Raw genomic sequence first — 23,726 nt, forward strand, 5'->3', positions numbered from 1 at the left:
ATTTAAAAATGTAAAAAAGCGTATTTCTACTATTATTGTGAATTTCAGAGAAGGCTCAAAAAAAAAAAAAAAAAATCCACTGTCGTGGCGAAAGTGCATTGGCAAAGCTTGTGCTCCGCTTTGGTAGACCGGATGCGGAAGGGCAATATCTTGGGAACTGCGTGAGCCAGCTGTTCTTCTCAGTGCGCATGCGCCGCAGCAAGGATGGCTGGTAATCATTGGAGGGCTGGTGGCAGGGGGCGGAGAGCTCTAGTGTCTGGTTTTGGGCGGGAATTGAAACAGCCACTGCTGCCAACAAGAGCTTGAAAGCTGCAAACTTTCAGCCTTGGAGGGGGCCATGGTGCGGCCTGTGAGGTGGGTAGTTCATGACATCTGCGGGGATGGGAAGAAGCAGGAAGACGCCGTAGGCAACTTGGCCTGCACACGATTGACGGGAAAGGGCCGAATAGGACGGTGGGTAGCGAAGGTGGGATGGACGGTTTCTGTGGAGCTCTCCAGCCTCCACTGAGAGCCGCCCATTCCACAGCAGTATCCTAGCATCCTACCTTTATCCTTCTATGCCTTCCTTTGCAGCAATTGCCGATTCTTTTACTGCCCCCCACCCAGCCATTTAAATAAACCTTTGGTCTGTTAGCATTCGAACAGCGCTTTACATTTCAACCATCTCCTACTCACGTGTTACTTCTTTATTTTATCACTATAGTTCTTTGATATAGCAGTCTAGATATTCCTGTTTTATCGATTTAAACTCCCAGGCATAAAGGCCAAGTTAACGGAGTCACACAGCTAGTGAGTGGCAGGATAACACTCAAACCTAAATCGTACTGGTTCCAGAGCCTCTGTGTTTTCCATTATACTATTTGAAACTATTGCTCTACTTAACCACAGTGGAGTGCTATGGAGGCCTACAGTCAGCCATTCATTTAGAAAGTTATTGTAATAAGGATTAATATATCCCACTAGGTGTGGGAGGTTACAGGGGTGAGGGTAGGGGGCCACAAATACCGCAAAGTGATAGTGAGAAGGAGGAAAGTCTTTCTGTAAGCACTGTAGTTAGGATGTGCCTCTCTGCGGAGATAATACATGATCTGAGACATGAGTGATGAGAAAGAGCTAGCCAGCGAAAATCAGGGGCAATCCATGTAGAGGGGACAAAAGCCAAGGCCCTGAGCTTGACTTTGTTTGAGGAAGAGAAAGAAGGCCTCTAAAGCTGTAGCATTAACAAGCAGTGGGGAGAATTGTAGGGGATTAAGGCAGAGAAATAGGCAGAGGCCAGAGTAGGTAGGACCTTGCAGGCTTTAAAAAGGAGTTTGGATTGTATTCTACGAACAATGGGAAGTCAACAGAGAGTTTTAAATAGGGCAGGAAAATCTAATTTTGGTTTTATAAAGTTCACTGGCTGCTGGTGGAGAAAGAATGGGAGATAAGGTGACCAGAATGGCAACAAGGAAACCACTACATCATTAGATAGCGGTTTGGAGTAGTATGTTATCAGTGGACATGGAATGGTATAGATGGATTTGGGGTATATTTTGGAGATACTGCTGACAGAACTTGCTGATGGAATAGATGTGGAGGTTAAGGGGAAAAAAGGATGATTTCACAGTGTTTTTGGCCTGAGCTACTGAATGGTCGGTCTTTGTACTAACCAAGATGAGGAAGACTAGGAAAGGGAACAGGTTCAGGAGGTGTGGGGGATCAGGAGTTCCATTTTGAACATATGAAGTCTGAAATGGATTTTCAGTATGTCCACCCAAGTAGCGAGGACATAATCCCTTTGTCTGGAACAGCAGTTGTCAAAGTACGGTCTGAAGACCCCCAGGGTTCCCTGAGGCCCTCTGAGGAGGTCCATGAGGTCAAAACTATTTTCACAATAATCCTAAGACATTGCTCACTTTTTTCATTGTTCTATCATCTGCACTGCAATGGTGGTGTAACTGCTGGCACCTGAGCATGAATCAAGGCAGTGGCACCATATTGCACAAGTGTCATTGTATTCTTTCCTGCTGCACATTCAGGGTACAAAAAAAAAAAAAAAAAAAAAAAAATACCAGTTTCACTTAAGAATGTGCTTGATGAAGCAGTAAAAATTGTCATCCTCACTGTAGCTCAATTACTGAGCATATTCTTTTTTTAAGAGTTTTTATTTTTACTATGATTCAGTTTCAGAATTTCTAAAGAGACTTTCATATTTTATTCAGCTTTTAAAATTCATTAACTCCAAAGAGTAGGAGAGTAACAAGAGTATTCTTCATTTTAATATTCTACATGAGGAAATGAAATACATACATAAAGTACTTCTATGGTGGTTGTCTTCAGGCAAAGCACTTGTGAGATTGTTTGAGTTGGGAGCTGACCTGACCTCTTTTTCGTAGAATACCCATTTTCCTTGAAAGAACAACTGACTTACTAGGTTATTCACACTTGGGTGTTTGGTGGAAGGTAGAAAAGAAAACTACAAGGCCATTTCATTTAGTGCTTAGAGGAAGAATGAAGAAAGTGAATTTATTTTTTTTTCACTTTGAATATCACTTTCTTCTAATGGTTTTCTAAAGTAGTATGAAGATTCATTTGAGGTGGTAGGTACAAAGTCACTATTGTTTCAACGTCCGTTGCATGAAGAACATTATTTAGTATTGTGGGGAGATTAAAAAGAGAGAGAAAATATCTTTAAGTGTCAAGTTTATAATCTAGTAAGAAGACAATGCATATATAAAACAAAAGAATAGATACAACAGGAACTTATAAATGCCCCACAGCAATTAAACGGTATATAAATTGTGCTAATGATATTATTTTTACTTTGAGGGTTATCTGAATTATTTTTTTTCCTTATCAGGTATATCAAGTATGGTTATAACTATTTTAGCTAATGCTAAGTCCCTACTGTAAAATCCAACTTCTTTTTTTTTTAATTTTTTTTAATGTTTATTTTTGAGAAAGAGAGACAAAGAGCATGATGAGTTGGGGAGGGGCAGAGAATGAGGGAGACAAAGAATCAGAAGCAGGCTCCAGGTTCTGAGCTGTCAGCACAGACCCCGATGCGGGGCTTGAACTCATGAACCATGAGATCATGACCAGACCCAAAGTCGTTTGCTCAACTGACTGAGCCACCCAGGTGCCCTGTCAAGTTTAAGTACTCTTAGGAGAATCAAAACACATTTTCATTTACTCAGACTGTCAATGGTCTTAAGGATTAGAGGTGGGAAATTGGCATTTGTGTAATTAAAAAATTGTCTTGCTCATAGGCATAAGAAATTGGTCAATTACTCACAGTTTGAGGACTCTGACAGTGATGGTAAGTAGAGATTCATATTTTTGCTTTAAAAACTTGGAAATTTATTTTCTCAGAATTCATATGACATATAGAACTGTAATATTGAACATATTACCCAATTGTATATGAGCTAGGGCTGCAAAAGTAATTTTCTAAGCATTTGGGATAATTCTGATAATTACACTGACAAGAATTATGTAGGTAAGTGATAAATGAACAGGACCTAGTGAAATGGCTCTTTAGATCTAAACTACTCTAGGTCCATGTTTCTCATAGTGTGGTTTGTCTCCACCTATCTCTTTCCCTAAGAAGGAACACATTGTCTTTTGAAACACAAATGTGTTACAGAATATAATGTGAAATCCTCATTAACTGTACAATAAAATGAGACCTTCTATACCACTTTTTTTTTCTTTTTAATGTTTATTTATTTTTGAGTGAGAGAGAGAGAGACAGAGTGTGAGCGGGGAGGGTCAGAGAGAGGGGGGAGACACAGAATCCGAAGGAGGCTGCAGGCTCTGAGCTGTCACCACAGAGCCTGACGCGGGGCTCGAACTCATGAACTGTGAGATCATGACCTGAGCCGAAGTCGGACGCGCAACCAACTGTGCCACCCAGGCGCCCCAACCTTCTATACCACTTCTTTATCCAGTCATCCGTCGATAGACATTTGGTGCTTTCCATAGTTTGGCTATTGTAAATAATGTTGTTATAAAAATTGGGGTGCATGTGTCCCTTCCAATTAGTATTATTGTATCCTTTGGGTAAATACCTAGTAGTGCAATTGCTGGATCGTATATTACTCAGCCATAAAAAAGAGTGAAATCTTACCATTGGCAACAATGTGGATGGAGCTAGAGGATAAGTGAAATAAGTCAGTCAGAGAAAGACAAAGACCATATGATTTCACTCACAGGTGAAATTTAAGAAGCAAAATGAACATGGGGTGGGGGAAGAGAGGCAAACCAAGAAACTGAGTCTGAACTATAGAGAACTGATGATTATAGAAGGAAGTGGAGGGTGGGTAGGTTAAATAAGTGGTGGGAATTAAGGAGGGTACCACTTGTGATGAGTACTGTGTGTTGTATGTAAGTGTAGAGTCACTAAATTGTACACCTGAAACTAATAAACTAATATTACACTGTGTGTTAACAGGAATTTAAATAAAAACTTGGAAAGGAAAAAAGAAACAAAAACAAGACCTTGAAGAAAGGTTGGGCATAGGCTATAGTCTATTGGGTTATATATTTCTTTGTCTCTGCTGTTAAGGGAACTTTGGTCAAAAAGTGTGAGAAACAGTTAGATTACATCATATTTCGAAATAGGTTTTGTATTTCTCAGACAGAGCTTTCTGTGAGTCAAATGTTCAGTTATCCAGAGGTTTGAAGGAACCTGTTTTTTGCATTGGGCTCAACTGTAAATGTGTCTAAGACTTGGGAGAAAATAGTGTAGACTCTGACCTGTAGCTTTTTATTACTGTTATCAGTATGTCACCAAATATTTATAAATTGACAGTAGTGTTCTAGACATTATGGGGTGGACGTGGTGGTAAGTCACAAGTTAACATATTCCAACATGGGGAAACTTGGCAGAGACAACATGTAGTAATAAATGCTAACGCTGCAATCAAGACTACGTGTACCCTGAAGGTATTCATCCATGTGCTGCACACGTGTGTAAAAACTATCGCAGCAAGGGGGCGCCTGGGTGGCTCCGTCGGTTGAGTATCCGACTTCGGCTCAGGTCATGATCTCACAGCTCGTGAGTTCAAGCCCTGCGTCGGGCTGTGTGCTGACAGCTCAGAGCCCAAAGCCTGCTTTTGATTCTGTGTCTCCCTCTGTCTCTGCCCCTCCCCCAGTCATGCTCTGTCTCTCTCTGTCTCAGAAATAAATAAACATAAAAAAAAATTAAAAAAAAAAACTACCACAGCAGGTTTATGTTGAATGTCAATGGAACTAGATCACATTTTGTAGTGAATTGGCTTTTGATAGACTTATATTTTAATAAACAAAGGCCACTAAAACAAAGTTGAAAAGCATGAGTGAGAATAAAGACAAATAATACGCCAACATTTTTTAAATGATGGCAATTAAACAACTTTCTTAATGTTTAGACCTTGAACACACACTGTAGTGAATTTCAGCTGCTAAGAAAATGTTTTATTTCTTAGGAAAAGCAGTTTCATATTTTATTTTGTTTAATTAATTTATTTTTTATATATTCTTTTATTTTTGATTCACACACGAATAGATGACTTTATTTCTGCAACTGCACCTTTAAATAAAAAACCCAGAACAACACCAAAGGAGTTAAAACTAGAAACAAGGAAACCTAAACTGAAGAATCACCAGAAAGAAGATATCCCATTGCAAGAGAAAACCCCTAAAAAAAGGTGAGAGGTAAGACATACAGTAAATATACATTCGATGTGTTAACTTAAAAGAGAGACAAATTTGAACTCTTGGTTTAATTTTTTTTAATGCTTATTTATTTATTTATTTATTTGAAAGAGAGAGAGACAAAGCATGAGCAGAGGAGAAGCAGAGAGAGAGTGAGACACAGAATGTGAAGCAGGCTTCAGGCTCTGCGCTGCCAGCACAGAGCCCGACATGGGGCTCAAACCCACAAGCCACGAGATCGTGACCTGAGCCAATGTCAGACACTTAACTGACTGAGCCCCCCGGGCGTCCCTTGAACTCTTCGTTTAAATTAGAACTTGAGCCCAGTCGTAGGTATTATTTTATTTAGTGCATGTAGGAGAACAGGGATGTACCATTAATCCCCTTTTGACTTTCTGCCTTAAAAAAGAAATTCACAAACATGTTAGGAAATATTCATTTAAGTGTTAAGTATTCATTAAAGTATTCATTAAGTATTCATTAAAGACAATTACAAAGTTTAGGAGGTACAGCTTACTTTTATAGGACTGTATATCTGTCTCTAAAGTCTTCAAGTCTTACAAGACTACTTTGTTTAAAATTACAATCTGTAAAGATAGTTTTATAAAAATTGAAACCATGTATTTTTCTGCAGATAAAAGATATTTTTTCTTTATATTGTTTAGACTGGTCCAGCACTGAAAAGGTCCTATAGTTTCTAGATGAATTCTGGATTTCCACTAGTTCCAAGAGAGAAGAGAGAATGAGGGAAGGAAGTCCTGAGAGGCCCCAAACCTGAAGTATGGAGAGGAGATTGGCAGAAGGGGACTATTAACAAATGGAACATGGGGGATGGTGTGGTTCACTGCTGCAAGCTGGAGAAAAGCTCATTAACACAGAGAAAGTTACCCCATGTCCTGCTCTTTACTTTTTTCTCTTTTTTTGTTTTTGGTTTTGAGATTCTTGTGCTAGGTTTAAGTACAGTGGGAAAAAAAAAACAACACCTACAAATGAGAGAGAATATTTGCAAATCATATAATTGATGAAGGATTTGTATTCAGAACATATAAAGAAGTCTTACAATTCAACAGTAAATAGATTAATAACCCAATTTACAAAATGGGCAAAGGATTTGAGTAGGCATTTCTCCAAAGAACATCTCCAAGTTAATAATAAGCACATAAAAGATGCTCAGCATCCTTAGCCATCAGGGAAATGCAAATCAAAACCACGGTGAGATAATACTTCACACCCTTTGGGATGGCCATAATCAAAAAGACAATAACCAATGTTAATGAGGATGTGGAGAAACTGGAATTCTTGTACATTGTTGCTGGGAATGTAAAATGGTACAGCCACATTGGAAAGCAGAGTAGCAGTTCCTCAAAATGTTGAACATGGGGTTATTCTATGACCCTGCCTAGGTATGTACTCAAGAGAAATGAAAACATATACCCACACAAAAACTTGGACACAAAGCTTCACAGCATTATTCACAATAGCCAGAAAATGGTAGCAGTCCAAATGTCTGTCCAACTCATGAGTGGATAAATAAAATGTGGTCTGTCTATACACTGGAATATCATTCAGCAGTAAAAAGAAGTACTAATACATGCTACGACATGGATGAACCTTGAAAACATGCTGAGCAAAAGAAGCCAGACATAAAAGTCCACCTGTATGATTCCATTGACTTGTCTAAAATAGGTGAGTCCATAGAAACAGGAAGTAGATTAGTGTTGCCAGGTGCTAGGGGCGGGTAAGCAGGGAGTGACTGCTAATGGATATAGGGTCTCTTTGGGGGTGATGAAAATATTCTGAAAGTAGGTAGTGGTGATGGTTTCTCAACTCTGAATATACTTAAAGACTGCTGAATTGTACACTTTAAAAGGGTGAGTTTAATGCTGTGTGAATTATATCTCAATAAAACTTATTTTTAAAAAATAAATCCTTCAAGGTGCATCTCAGTATTTCGTCCTTTATATAACTTTTTTCTTAAATCTGTCTTTGATTTCTTTTCTTACACACCCTAACACTCTGACCACCTTTAATAGGAGACATAATAATCTGCTCATATAGGAAAATTATCAGTACGTCTTATTTCCCTACCCTCCTCATTAATTGCAGACTCCTTCAGGGTACTTTTAGTATTCTATTTAGTGCAGTGCCTCATACACAGTAAGTACTTGGTGACATATTTGTTAAAGTCTAGATTGGGAGGAACAGTTTAATAAAAGAGCTATAATACCTGTCTAAGGAGGTGTGAGTGAGGTCAAAGAAGATTTCTAAGTGGATTTTTGAGGAAAGTCTTTATTCTAGGTTGAGCAGGTGCTTGGCGTTGGTAACAAGGACTGACATTACCCTGAAAGGAGGCAATACATACAACAGCACAGACTGCTGCTCTTTCAATCTCGTATGCACCTGTAACATGACATTACTTCACATTAGCAGTCTTAACCATTAAAGTCAGTTATGATCACGATTACTGTTTAGAAAACATTTTTGTGAGGTTAGCAGCTCTTAAATAGTGATTCAGAAAAATCTCAGATTTTGCTGTTTGGTTGAGATTGATATTTTTAAAAACTCATTTTTATTTTTTTGCCTCCCTTTAGGATGGCTTTAGATGACAAGCTCTACCAGCGAGACTTAGAAGTCGCACTTGCTTTATCAGTGAAGGAACTTCCAACAGTCACCACTGATGCGGAAGAGGCTCAAGATAAAAGTAACTTTACTTTCTATATATTTCTTTTTGTAACCTCATTGCTTTTGTAATTGTGTCTCCGGATGAGCCTTCATAGAGGAAACAATAAGAGTTTAATACTTTGGATAGCAAATGGAGCAACTGGCATAATTAGATTCCGTGCTTTATTCTGCATGAATGTCGTTCATGCACACGCATCTCTCTGCTTAACACCTGATGCCAACTCTGGACTAAGTCATGGACTATGAGCTTGGATGCAAGTCACTTTTGTTTACAGTGGAAATTTAATTTCTTAAGCAAATGAATTGGTCTATACAGTCCTAATAACCCATCTCTTTTCTCTCAAAATTCAAATTACTAGTGAGGGTAATTTTTATTATTTACGAAGGCTGAAGGTACTAGTTTGGTTAGCAGGCTCAGTGGACTTACAAGATGTAGGACTTCTGGATTTCTCTGGGTTTTTCTCCTTCGATTTTTTTAGCAACTGTGTAGCAGATGGCAATATTGATACTCTGGAGAGGCAGAAATCATTATTCTTGGAAAAGACATTCAAACTGTTAGCATGCTTTTTGGATGAAATTGTTTTGACTTAGCTTCTTTTATGTTGGAGGATATTTTTAACTCATTAGCTCATTTAGGGGTATAGATGTTTCAGTCATTATTGCCTCCTATTTGACAGTAAATAAAACACTGTTGATTGATTAGGGAGCCGTTTACTAATCAGGAAATCAAAGAAACAAAGAGAATTATCTTATATCCAAAACTGAGAAAATGGAACTCATCTCTCTCCTATAAGAGCTGGTAGAATATATAGCAGGATTTCCTTGGAAGTACCACTTCTCATAGATTAATATACTTTATAGCACTGGGATTTAATAGTACAGTTACCATAACTCAAAGTCCTTTTGAAATACTTTAGATCATTTTAAGGTTATTATAATGATTGAAAAGTCTTTGTTAGTAAAAGCATGTATCTATTACACAGAAATGATAGTTAGTATTTATTGACTGTTTCCTATGTGCTGGGCACTACAGTAAGCAATTTCTACATGTGACCCACTTTGATCCCCCACAATACACCCAATTAGTCCACGCTCTATTTTTTCTCTCCACAATATAGATGAGGACATTAAGTCTTAGGATAAGCCATATTCCCATACTCGTGTAGCCAGTTGGAGGGGTAGAGCCTGAATTTCAACTTAAGTCTAAGTGTGTTTGATTTCAGAGCCCAACTCCTAAACCGTATGCTGACCTTTCCAAGGTAAGTCATACTAGCTTGAGGTTGGATCATTCATCTGTATCTGAATGCTTTTACATTTGAACACCAGTTTTCCTATTTCTACCCATTGACTAAGGTGCATCTGTATCTTTTTCCTTCCTCCTTATCTTTAGGCATTGAAAAGTGTGACAGTCGTGAAAGTGAAACAATGAGTAAGGCCCCTCATATCTCCAACTGCAGTGTAGCCAGCGATTATTTAGGTAAGCTTTGATATTAATAATAATACTAATTTTTTCTATCAACAAGCTATTTTTCTAACTTCTATTTCAATACCTGACACTGTAGCTAGAACCAAGATATTTAAATTTGTCAAGGTTCTCTTCACCTCCTCTCCTTTGTTTCTTTGTGTTTTAGTCTTTTTCTCTTTTACTGCAGACCAATTTTCCTTTTCTTCCCTGGTGGAAGGTCATGACTACCGGTGGCTTCTAGTTGATAGCTGTTGACCACTGAAGAAAGGGGCTGCATCTTCCCTGCTCCACTTTTCAGATTTCTTGGGGAAAGCCTCCTCAGTTGGGTCTCACACTTATCCTTAAACTGGACTCTGTTGTCAGGATACTGACGTTTATCATGGTTGTGCCAGATTGGACTATGTGATCTATTAGAAGCAGCGGAGGAATGAAGCTGGGCAGATAAAAACAACGGATGTGATAGAAGTCTATTTTGCAGTTCTTTCAATATTATCTGTCACAAAAAGTTTTCTGTTGGTTTTTATGCCTCTCCTGAAGATTTGGATAAGATTACTGAGGAAGATGATTTTCCTGGTGTTCAAGGGAAAAGAAAAGCAGCATCAAAGGCTATGGTACAACAGAGGAAGTTTCTTCTGGAAGGCAGTGATGGCGATAGTGCTAATGACTCTGAACCAGACTTTGCAACTGGTGAGTTATATCCTACCTCCAAATTAAGCCTATGGAAATTCAGTAAAAAGTTCTTAAAGACCATTAGTGGATGCAAAGCACTGTGCTAAATGTTTGGTATATGCAAACTTGAACTTACAGGACAGTTACATCCAGCTCTGCCATTTGGGGAGAAGCTTCATGTGGAGGTGACCTTTAAGCTGTACCTTGAAAAATAAGTAGTATTTACACAAACTAAAAGGGTAAAATAGCGTTCCTGACTGATAGAAAAGCATCAACAATGGCATAGACAAGCACACATAGAAGAAAGTGATCAGGAAGCCTGTGGCAGAGAATGTTCTAGAAGAGGCTAAGGAGGCAGGCTGGCACTTTCTAAGAAGTGTACACTTCTTTCTATAATACTAGAAATCCATGAAGTATCTTGGGGATGAAGTGATATGAAACCTATATTTTTATTTGTGACTTTGTTTTTCAGATTCATTCAGAAATTAGGGCAAATGGGAAGCATAGTGACCTGGACAGAGCATCATAATATATTAATTAAAAATTAAAATGAATAAATCCATAAATTTGTGCCAAATCGGATGCTATATTTTGATAGATTTTAACATGCTATTGACAAATGGATTTGTTCATCAACATTTTATAAATATTTGAGTATCTGTTATGTGCATTATATTGAAGACACTACAAATACAGCAGTGAACAAAACAGAGCTCCCTTAAGAAGCTTAAAGTCGAGTGAGGGGACACAGACAGTAATGAAATGTAGAATGTATCAAGTGTCATCGTAGAAGAGCTATGTAGAAGAGGAAGACAGAGTAGAGCCCAGACGTCTGCCTTTTGAACCAGTACCTGCCCCTTTATATGACCTGGGTCATCCCAAAGCAGACAGTCTAGGGATCTTACTTTGAGAAACACTGATGTAACTGGAGCACCGGAAAGTAGGAGCCACGGAAAGAAAATGCCCTGAAGAAGCATAGTAGAGCATGGACTGAATGTTTCCCAACTTAAGGTTACTTAATACAAAAAAGCCCAAAATAAGAAAATAACTCCTTGTCAGTTTAATTGTTTCTTCAGGGATATGATTGTAGCACTTCCAGAATGTCATTATCGTTATTTGACACATGCTTGTCAGAAAAATCAGTCAACAATTTTAAAGTTATAAATTGCAAGTCTACTTAACATGCCAATGAAATTAATTTGTCTTTAATAGTGGTTAAAAATGTTTGTGTGGAAATGAAATCAGTTGCTTTGTTTGCTGGGTTTATGTAATTAATGGGTTATGTTTCTAGAGGTATGATAGAATTTGAAAAGAATAATATTCTCTTATTTGCATTCCAACCTCATATATTCTCTCTCTAATAATTTTATAAAAGTAAGTTTTTATCGAGATTATAATTTGGATAGTGACTTTAAAGTCGCCTCTATGCCTTTGAAAGGAAGTTGTTAAAATCTCCAAAAACACAAATGGCCAAAAAGCATATGAAAAGATGCTCAATATCAGTATCATTAGGGAAATACAAATCAAAATCCCAATAAGGTGTCATCTTACACCCATTAGGATGTCAAAAAAACAGAAAATAACTAGTGTGGTAAGGATGTGGAGAAATTAGAACCCTTGTTCACTCTTAGTGGGATTTCCACCGTGGAAAGCAGGGTGGTAGCTCCTCAGAACATTAAAAATAGAAGTATCATGTGATCTAGCAATCCCACTTCTGGGTATATATTCAAAAGAATTGAAAGCAGGGTCTCAGATATCTGCACACCCATATGTATAGCAGTGTTATTCACAGTAGCTAAGGGGTGAGCAACTCAAGTGCCCATCACAGTTTAATGGATAAACACCATGTGGTCTATACATACAATAGAATTTCAGCCTTCAAAGGGAAGGAAATCCCATCATGCGCTACAACTTGGGTGAACCGTAAAAACTTTATGCTAAGCAAAATAAGCCAGTCACAAAAGACAAATGCTGGGTGGTTCCACTTATAAGAGGTATCTAAAATAGCCAAATTCATAGAAACAAAATAGAATGGTAGTTAGATGAGAAGAGAAAGGATCATTTGTGACCTTCGGCAGGGAAAGAAAAATGAAAATTGGAGAGAACATAGACTTTTCTTAAGGACATCTAAAGATTCACAGAATCCGTAACCCCATTGTTGGGGCCTTTCAGCTTCACCAATTTGGTATGCTAATGACTTGGAATTCTGGGAGCTCCACTTACCACCACCAGATGATTTAACTGCTTTTTCTGTTGACTGATGATGGTCAGTTGGACCTTACCGTTAGATAAGTTTGATAAGTAGAGTTTAGCCAGTTGCTACCATTTATTCTCTCAGGCCAAGAAAAGAACACATGCACTACCAGAACTGTGGGATACATAGGAAGTTTGGTCCTTCTAGAGTCTATATTTTGAAACTTTGGAGAAACTCCACTACTTGCCCTCCCTGAACCTAGGTCCTTTTGGGACTCCAGAAATAATTATTTGATTTTTCTTTTTTCTTTTTTTTTAATCTTTATTTATTTTTGAGACAGAGAGAGACAGAGCATGAACGGGGGAGGGTCAGAGAGAGAGGAAGACACAGAATCCGAAGCAGGCTCCAGGCTCTGAGCACGGGCTCTGAGCCTCAGCACAGAGCCCGACGCGGGGCTCGAACTCACGGACCGTGAGATCATGACCTGAGCTGAAGTCGGACACTTAACCGACTGAGCCACCCAGGTGCCCCAGTTATTTGATTTTCAAAGTACTATATATAGCAGCCTTCGTGTGGTCTGCTGGCATTATATGGCTAATTCTATAGAACCCAGTAATCGTCATGTGAATATGTGGGTTGATTACTCTCATGTGTTTTTAAGTTTTTATTTGTATGGAAAGACAGAATAAGGAAATAGTAATTTGAAGATCATAATGACATTGTTAATTTAGGCAAAGGCCATCAAGCTGACGAGGATCTTCACGATGAGAATTCAGGCTGGCGGCAACTGTGCCAACCAAGAGTGGGACAACCATATGTTCTATGCTTTCTGATCTGATATAATAGGAAGTACAGAGCATTCTTATGAAGTACATTCTTACAAAAAAATAACAAGGTGAGCCTGATTCTAATTGGGCCTTGAGAAAATTCCAGCTCACAGAATAAGCAAAACGCCATGAGGAAGGAAGCAGACAACAAATGCAGAATGTCAGAAGTTCTATAGGACAACTGACTTGGTTACTTCAATAGCTCTATTTTATTTTATTTTATTATTTTTTTTTTTTTAATTTTTTTTTTCAAAGTTTTTTATTTATTTTTGGGACAGAGAGAGACAGAGCATGAACGGGGGAGGGGCAGAGAGAGAGGGAGACACAGAATCGGAAACAGGCTCCAGGCTCCGAGCCATCAGCCCAGAGCCTGACGCGGGGCTCGAACTCACGGACCGCGAGATCGTGACCTGGCTGAAGTCGGACGCTTAACCGACTGCGCCACCCAGGTGCCCCAATAGCTCTATTTTAAAGTGATTAAACGGTACCTGGGTGGCTCAGTCAGTTAAGTGTCCGACTCTTGATCCCAGCTCAAGTCTTGATTTTGGGGTCGTGAGTTCAAGGCCCCATGTTGGGGGCTTAAAAAAAAAGTGGTTAATGTGGACTGGATAGAAGATTATACCAAGAAACTATCGTTGATACTATAAGATATGATAATGACATTGTTGTGTTTTTTTTAAAAAAGCTCATGTTTTCTAGAGATGCAGTGTGAAGTATGTACAATTGTAATGACCTGATGCCTCAGACTTATTTTAACATACTTCCAGAAGAAAAGGAAGAAGATGAGAGAGAGAGAGAGAGAGAGAGAGAGAGAGAGATGAAGCAGATGTAGCAAAGTATTGATGAATATTGAATCTGAGTGCTGTGTTACTGTTTCAGGTTGTGTATGCTTGAAAAACTTTATGGATATTTATTTTTATATAAAATATTTCCTACAGATAGGTAGATATTATATGTGATGGGCATAACAGTTATCTCTGAGTGGTGAGATTAGGAGATTTTCTTTTGCCTTAATACTTTTTTGTTGTGGTCTACATTTCCTGCAATAAGCATACACTGCTTTTATAATTAAAAAAAAAGTAAAGTTTTTATGAATATAGTCCTAATAATCCTTATTTACACTTAGCATTCAGAATTTATTATTTACAAGACATGGTTTTCTGACCCCCTCCCCCTCCTTGGCCCTCCCCCACCCAAAATAGAAGAATCGTTGCTTGACTATCAGCTATTCTTTGTGCTTATTCTCAGAGCAGCTGTAGCTCCTTAATCTATTACTTCTCTGGCTTGTAGCATCGCAGTAGAGAGAAGGGTTTGTGGGAAATAACAGGTGTGCCCAAATGAAATCATATGTAGGATTATAAGTTAAGATGTTGTGGTATGGTTAGTCTGTTCTAGATTCCCATTGGGTTTCTATTCTAGAATGTTGAAGTTTATGTGATTAAAGGAAGGTATAATGTTACTATCACCATCAAGGTCATTGTTTTGAAAGAGTTGGTAATGTTGTACCCTATCATTCTTTTCGAAAGTCACTGAATTAAACTGGAAACATTGGAAGCAAAGATTACTGATGGGAACTATAATGATAATAGTAAGAGCAAACAATTCTGTTTTGCTTGTTGTCTGCCAGATGTCATTCTAAAGGCTTTGCCTGTATTAACTCATTGAATCCACACAGCAACCCTATGATGTAGGTTTTATGGTGATCCTCATTTTATACATAGAAAACTTAAGCCGAGTGAAGTGAGCGCCCTAGGGTCACACAAAGTGTGAGCTGAGGGGCCAGGATTCAAACCCAGGTGACCTCTCAGTGACTGCGGTGGCATAGCGTAGCAGGAGGCGCACAAGACTCTAGTGCAAAGGCTGTAAATTCAAGGCCATAGAAGCCCATTTTTTGTTTAACTGAAGTAAATTGACAAGCAATGTAGTGTTAGTTTCAGGTATACATGGAAGCCTCACTTTTTAGAACAAAGATCAAGTATATGCAATCCTCTTGTTTTAGGTGAAGAGTCTGAGGATGACTCTGATTTTAGTGAGAGTGAAGATAATGATGAAGACTTCACTGTGAGAAAAAATAAAGTGAAAGAAATTAAAAAAAAAGAAGTGAAGGTCAAATCCCCAGTTGAAAAGAAGGAGAAGAAACCTAAATCCAAATGTAATACTTTGGGTAAGCTTAATCCAAAACACTAACTTTATAAAACGTATTTGGTTTATTTGTGTTTTTCTTACCTTTGCCTTTGTTCTCCGTAACATTTTGCCAGTGTTCATTTCTAGCTAAGATACGTAGATGGAAGGAGGAATGGGGAAGGGAGAAAAGCAGACGAGTTCTGCCCACTGTCTACTGCCTACCAGCTCTTACTAGAATTACCCTCCACTAGCACTGATGGCCACCCTCTGAGGTAGCTATTATCACCTGCATTTGATAGTGAGAAAACTGAGGCTCAGACAGATTAAATAATTTGTAGGAATTCTTACAGCTAATTAAATGAGGAGCTAGAATTTGCACCTAGTTTTGTCCATTTAGAGCCCAAGTTGTAGCCACTGGACCACATTTTTTCCAGGCAGTTAACAGGGAAGTTTACATGATTCTAATTTCTTGCTTTCATGCTTGACTCAGTTTTTGATTTGAGAACCCTTTTGCTATGTGTTTTAGGGCTTTTTTGGTTTTTCTTGAGTTCATAATATATAATAGATTATTATGAACTATAACTTATATTAACTTGATTTTTCTTTACTTATCGATATATATTTTTCTGTCTTCATTGTTTGAAACTAAGATATCCATTATTCAGACTCCATTTATTGGTGCTGGGAGCTGCTGTCACCTTAACTAGTGTGGTGCTGAGTACTTACAGAGAAATAAGGACTAAATACTGATTCATATTCCTCCCTCTACTGTATTCTGAATTAATAAGGTTTTAATTAGTGTCTTTTTAAATTGACAAATTCATCTGGTTTTCAGAAATTAGGTTTTAAGTGCAGTGGGTTTTAGATATAAAACTGTATATTAGTTTCCAATTGCTGCCATGACAAATAACCACAAACGTAGTGGATTAAAACCACAAATTTATAATTTTATAATTGAGGAGGCCACAAGTTCAAAGTGCTTCTCACTGCACTACAATCAAGCTAGTAGCAGGACTGTGTTCCTTTGTGGAGGCTCTGGGGGAAAATCCCTTTTCTTGACTTTTCTGGCATTTAGAGTCTGCCTGTGCCCTTTGACTGGTGGTCCACAGGGGTCCATTTCCACCTTCAAGGCCAGAAAAGGCAGGGACTTTCTCACATCACATCACTGATTCTCTCTCTCTTTCTCCTGGTTCTCACTTTCATTTATAAGGACCCTTGTGAGTTCATTGGGCCATCCAGAGAATTCAAGATAGTCTCCCCCTCTCAAGATCCTTAACTTAATGACATCTGCCAAGTCCCTTGCTGTGGAAGGTGACATACACGTGTCCTGGGAATTAGGATATAGACATCTTTGAGGGTCCATCCTTGTGCCTACCACAAACTGATATGAAAAAGTCATTGACAGTATGAATGTATTTTATATTTTCTTTGGATGCTTGTTTATGCTTCCTCACCAAGACATACTAAAAATTAAGAATAAAATGTTAGTTTACACATTGGAATTTACCATTTCAGGTCTACTGGATTGGAGCAAGTTGTTTCACAAGGAAGCTTAAAATATAATTTTAGTAGTAAAATTTAACTGCCAAATAATGGGGTTAAGAATTAGGAAATATGGAATATATTACTAGTCCCACTAGTAACATATGGAATAACCATTGAGAGTCTTTTCATCAGGCACATGTTACAATTTGTCCCTTGATAGAGAAAATTTTTGAGAGCTGTGCTGTCTAATACGATAGTCACTGGCTGTATACAGCTATATTAGACTTAATTAAAATTAAATAAACTTTAAAAGTGAATTCAGGTTTTGCTAACCCCATTTCAAGTGCTTAATAACAACATGTGGCTAGTGGCTATCACACGGATAGCACAGAATTTCCATCACAGCAAAAAAGCTTCTGTTGGACAGTGCTGATCTGGGGAAGATAGAGGTTAACATTAAGAAGAGTATATAGTGAAAATGTTCATCTTCAAATACCTTTAGATATCCTTAGGTATATCACAGCAAGCATTATCTCAGAAGTGAATTTATATTCTACCTCTCCTCCCTTCATTTCCAGCACATTCCTCTCTCCCCCCACCCCAGACACCAAAACCTAGTCTCATTCTTGTGTTCATCTCTGGGTAAATGATACCATCCAGCAGTGTGCCCATGACAGGAACTTGCAAGTTATGATTATTTCTTCATCTCCATCACTACCTCCCCCCATCTAATTCCTAAAAGATCTCCAACTGCTGTTCTTTCCTTCATGCTCCCTGGGTTCAGGCCTTTATCACCTCCTACCTCTTTATAACCTGAAGAGCCTTCTAGGTGGTCTGCTTGCCATACGCTACCATCAGAAAGATGTGTTCAGAACACAAGTGTTCCCAAGAAAAACCAGTACATGACTGTGACTAGCCAGACACCTTCACTGGTGCACACAGCTCTTCATCAGTGATGTGCACCCTGTCCGTGTCTCTCTTCTTGACCTTCCTGCTCCAGCCATACTGAACCGGAGGCCGGTCCTGAGACCTGCTGCATTCTCCAGCTTTGCATGCTCTACTCCCTCTGCCTGGAAAACTTCCCTCTAACTCATCTTTCCTCTTCAACCTTGATTTGGCTCAAACTATCCTCAAACAACTTCCTTGTAACTTTTACCCCTATGCAGGTATGCATACAGATTGTAGGTTCCCTCCTGTGTATACCTCTAGACTTTGTCTTATCTCTTATCCCCACTGCATTATACACATGTCTTTACTTTTTTCCCCTTTCTACTAGAGTCTAGTGACCAAACCGTAAATTCCTTGGCAGCAGGATCTGTGAGCTCTTTGTGACCCTAGAGCCTAATATATTGTCTCACTGACACATACTGATGAGTTGCCATTATATAATATATGGACTATGGAGCCAGACCTGGTTCCTAATCCTGGCTCAGGGACGCACCAGCTGGCATACTGCAGGCAGACTGCTCAGCCTGTCTGTTTCCTTATCTGGCAGTGGGGCTAGGAATATCGGTATGAGAGCTGCTCTAAGGGTTAAAAGCGATATATATGGCATGCTTACCACACTGCCTGGCATATAAATGCTCATTAAAGATGGCTGTTCTTAGGCTCTCAATAAATGTTTGTGTATAATTAGAGTTTCTCTAATTGATAATCTTGCCTTTTTAATTTTTATGAGATTATGTAACTTTATAATTTTTATACCTACCTGCCAGACTTATTCTTCCTCTATGAAAACCTTTTTCTATGTATATTTTTTAAAGTGACTTCAGGAGACTCTGCTCCAGCTTCTGTGAAATCAGAAGTTCAGCCTTCACCAAAAAAGGTTTCTGGTTCTTCGGAGGTCACTAGGAAACCATTACAAATACGCAGTCCTTTGGCTGAAAACAAAAAACCTAAGTGGGTCCCACCAGGTATGGTATATTTATTGATTAAGGGCAGAGGCTTGGAAAATTATCACTGTCAGCTTTTTTTCCTAGTTGCAAATGTTATACCATATTATTACGCATTCTTCAAAACCAAGGTTTTTAGTTGCTGCATTTATTTGTCATTCATCATTCCCTTCTACTGAGCATCCAGATTGCTTATTGTTTTTTCAGTGTCATAAATAAGGTTACAAGAAGCACAGACATCCTTATTTTAGAAATCTGTGAGCACATCCTTGATTATTTTCTTAGGATAAATTTCTAGTAGTGGAATTACAGTGTCAAAGAGTGTCCACATTTTCAATTCCTGATATTTATTTTTGGCAACAAGTCTGTTTGCTCAAGATCCATTGATCATAGTCTGACTGAAGCCTCAGGACCTGTACGTGGGACTTCTAGCATTTCACAAATGCCCTAGCAGACTTGACTTCTCTTCCCTTTGTGTTCTTTCGTTCCACAGCCAAGCCTTGCTGATCCTTCAAGAATTCTTTGGCTTTCACCCTTCCTGACATTACCAAAACCCTAGTCCAGGCCCCATTCATTTCATGCCCAAGCTACCTGAGGCTTCATAACTGGTCCTGTGTCCACTTCCTAGTCCAGTGAAACTGATACAGTTTTTCTTCCTTAAACACAATGTATATCTTCTCTAAGAGCCTCTCTGTATACAGTTTCCTCTGTCTGGTATGTCTCTCCCCCTTTGTCCCCTTTCCTTTTCTAAGTCCCTCCAAATCTACTCAGGTTTGGTTTACTTCTTTTCACTGACATTTCTTTTTTCTTTTCTTTTTTTTTTTTTTTTTTTGAGAGATTGGGGGAGGGAGAAGGAGGGAGGGAGGGAGGGAGGGAGAAGGAAAGAGAGAATCTTAAGCTGGCTTCACACTCTGCTTGGAGCCCAAGGTGGGGCTCAATCTTATGACTGTGAGATCATATCTGAGCTGAAATCGAGAGTGGGATGCTTACCTTGACTCAGGCACCCAGGTGCCCCTTACTGACATTTCTTGATTGGTCCATAGTGGTCACTCCCTGATAACTAGGTATTAATAGACAGATTTCAGTCTGAGTCAGTATTTTTGTATCCTTTGGGTAAATGCTGATTCAAAGGGGCATGTGTACCCCAAGTTTATAGCAGCAATATCAATAATATCCAAGCTATGGAAAGAGCCTAAATGTCCACTGACTAATGAATGAATAAAGACGATGTGGTGTTCACACACACACAATGGAGTATTACTCAGCCATGAAAAAGAATGAAATCTTGTCATTTGTAGTGATGTGGATGGAGCTAGAATGAAATAAATAAGAGAAAGACAAATGCCATATGATTTTACTCATATGTGGAATTTAAGGGAAAAAAATGGAGCAAGGCAAATCATAAGAGACTCTTACTATAGAGAAGAAACTGGGGGTTGCTGGAGGGGAGGTGGTGGGTGGGGGGATGGGCTACATGGGTGATGGGCATTAAGGAGGGCACTTGTTGGGATTAGCACTGGGTGTTATATGTAAGTGATGAATCACTAAATTCTACTCCTGAAACTAATATTACACTATATGTTACTAGAATTTAAATAAAAGCTTGAAATATTAAAAAAAAAAAAAAAAAGCATTAAAAGGAAAGGGTTTCAGTCTGAGGCTGCATAATTACTTAACGTCTCTTAATTACTTCATCTTCTGAAATATCAGGCATATCTTGATTCAACAATTCCGTACATTACTCAGTGCTCACCATGATAAGTGTAGTCACCATCTGCCAACAAACAACATTATTCTAATATTATTGACTATATTCTCTGTGCTATACTTTTCATCTCTGGGACATTTCTTTTATAACTGGAAGTTTGTACCTCTTAATCTCCTTTATCCCCCCCCCCCCTTATCTATTTCACTCACCCACCCCAGCCCCAGTCAGAGAAGGCAAATACTATACGATGTCACTTAAAAGAACTAGTATAAATAAGTAAAAAGAGTATTGGTTGTGTTTACAGTTATTTAATATTTGAAAAAAAATAGATTCAAGGAGTATTTGGAAAAATATGGGATTTTTAAAAAATGCATTAGATTTTTCTACTACTAGAAATTATAACCGCATGCATTTCTTTATTCTCTATGCCTCTACAACCAATGTTATTTGCTCCCAACTTACCAACTTCAGTTTTCATGCTTAAAGTTTTGGTGTCGTTACCTTGCCTTCGGAGCATGTTTGAAAATAGGCAGTACTATATTCTTTCTAATCTTTAATACTGTTCATTCTTTTGATCTTGTTTGTAGCTTGAATAGAGCTTGTATACCAGAGTAATCTCTACTTACCTTTTTTTGCATCTTTTGTTTTATAAGTTGATCTTTGTTAGGAGGTTTCTAACATCATCAGCATCAGGTGCTATGTTTTCTTTCAGCGATGTCCGGAAGCAGCAGCATCAGGAGCCCACTGGCAGGCGTGTCTGTTAAGTCTCCAAATCAGAGTCTCCGCCTGGGTTTGTCCAGATTAGCAAGAGTTAAACCTTTGCATCCAAATGCCGCTAGTAGCTGAGTGTGATAGTAAACACATGTTTGATTAAGAGAATCACAGTTTTACAAGTGTGTTTATATTTGATTTGTGTTTATATTTAAGGAGGGTATCATAAGATAAAGGAATCCTTTAATGTCCTATAAATTGCCTCTACCCATTCCATGATGATATTCTCTGAAGCTATTCAAGATTTCAATAAGGGGTTTGTTTATCAGAATTATCTTGTAATGCCCTTTCCTTCTGGAGAATGTGTTCTATTTTTCCTGTGTATAATAAGTCATTGTCATTCAGTGGTTGTCAGTTTGACATGGAGAATGTCCATGTTGCATGCTATTCTTTTCTAGAAACATGATGCTCCTTTCTAGCTTTGTCTAATTTATGGCACCTTAACTGTAACTATTCAGAGTTTAAAAGGAAACATTCCCACTTTTTCCAGGAGACATTTCTGAAATCTTACTTAAGCTACATTGTCAGTTTAATTGCAAAAATGTTTCATATTTTAGTCAAATACTAAGAATTCAGAATTCATTTACCCATTAAAATGGTTGCTATAATGACCTGTCTCCTACTCAGAAGTAGATGTTTATTGTATAGCAAATAGAATTTCATGACATTTTATGAAGTTCTCATCAAAGCCTTTAATAAAAGTGAAAAAGTTTTGATATGCTCTTTCCTTGAGCCCATTGCACCTGTCTACATTTGTCTACATTTCATTAGGTTGTCTATATTTCATTATATTAAATGAATGCTTTATGAAAAAAAAAAAAAAACAACTTAGTCTTTTTGTTGTAAATATAAGGGGTGGGGGCTGGAGGGAGCTGTTTCTTCAAATCATCACTTTATGTTAAGCCGGTACCTTAGATGATGGCTGTCAAGTATCTGGTCATCTCTATTATGATATTAGATAATCCGGTTTTTCAGGAAGCTTAGCTCTGAACTTGCTATGAATAAAAGTAGTTATGGATATTTTACATTTTCTGGTGAGAGTTTCAGCCAGCTCCTGATCACTTTTTAATAAAAGCTCTTCAAATCATCTCAACCATTTAAACATGTATAATATTACTAGTTCAGTTTTACATGTTTGTAGAAACAGCTATGTTAATGTGAAAATAAGTAATTTAGAATTATGACTGAAGTGAGCATTTGCCTGTTGCTATTATACATTTTTTTTCTTGCATATGTTTTTACACTGTCATGTACCTCCTAACCTACCCTGCGACATCCACTTCTGAAAACATATATTCAGGTACAACGTATTGAGATGCATGCTGTCTGGTGCAGTTCAACAGGAAAGATTTATTAAGAGCCTGCCATGTATGAGGTACTGATGTCACTGATTAGTCATCCAGAGGCACCAGCGTGATGAACCTGTTTTCTCTGTGTCATTCAGAGTAATAGTTTGTATTGAAAACGACTTTAAATTATGTTTAAACTGGCCTTGCAGACAGCACTAATGGCCTTTCATTGTCAAATGCAGCGTACATTTTTCTCACCTAATCTTAGAGGCCCTGTTCATCACATTTTATTTTCTGGTCCCACGTGACACTATTCTTGTATAATTTTCTCCCCACATCTCTGCCTGTTCTTCATTGTTTTTCAGCTTTCCAATGTTTTCTGTCCCCTACACTCACTCTTCCCACCATAATGTCCTATTTTGTGTGATTCCATTCTTTTCCTCTGCCTTTTGTTTTTTTTTAAAGCTTAGGTGACTTCAAAGTCCAGTGGTAGACTGTGTCAGGAGTTTTAGCCCAGATCTTGTTCTACACAAGAGCCTACCTAGTCCATTGATAATTTGATGCAATAAGGCATCACTGGATCAGTAACTTCCCCCTGCCCCCCAGCGTTTCCCCTCCTGTATTTTCTGTTAGTAAGTGGCACCACCATCAACTGGAGGGCCTCAGGCACATCCACCCCTCACACTGGTCACTGAGCTTCTTCCATTCCATAAATTACGCAGAGCTGTCCTCTCTGAAATGTCACTTACTACTTCTCACAGGCATCCTTGCCTTGATTTTTAACCTCCTCTGGCCTATCCTTCATACCATATTGCCAGAAAGTTTTCTAAACTCTGAGCATGAACATTCAGTTCGCAAGATGTTTCCCATTTGGCTGTTCCCTGCCTGCTTCTTCAACCTGGTCTCCTGCTCCGGACTGCGCCAGCACCTAAGATACCATGTTG

General features: G+C 38.4%; 1 protein-coding gene across 2 annotated transcripts; it reads left to right on the forward strand.

The window, feature by feature from the left end:
- The first annotated feature begins 218 nt into the window (after nt 1–218).
- Nucleotides 219–22,225, forward strand: RAD51AP1 (RAD51 associated protein 1). Of its 2 annotated transcripts, none has more exons than XM_042993744.1 (9): nt 219–453; nt 3,249–3,298; nt 5,528–5,669; nt 8,268–8,377; nt 9,749–9,835; nt 10,361–10,510; nt 15,513–15,677; nt 18,886–19,035; nt 21,435–22,225. In XM_042993744.1, the coding sequence occupies exons 1-9, from the start codon at nt 338–340 to the stop codon at nt 21,566–21,568; spliced, it is 1,104 nt and encodes a 367-aa protein (XP_042849678.1). In that variant the 5' UTR covers nt 219–337; the 3' UTR covers nt 21,569–22,225. The 2 variants fall into 2 exon arrangements, with proteins under 2 accessions (XP_042849678.1, XP_007089721.2); XM_007089659.3 differs by having other exon boundaries at nt 219–354.
- Nucleotides 22,226–23,726: the final 1,501 nt, after the last annotated feature.

This window comes from Panthera tigris, chromosome B4 (genome assembly GCF_018350195.1).
Source record: "Panthera tigris isolate Pti1 chromosome B4, P.tigris_Pti1_mat1.1, whole genome shotgun sequence".
NCBI classification, from domain to species: Eukaryota; Metazoa; Chordata; class Mammalia; order Carnivora; family Felidae; genus Panthera; species Panthera tigris.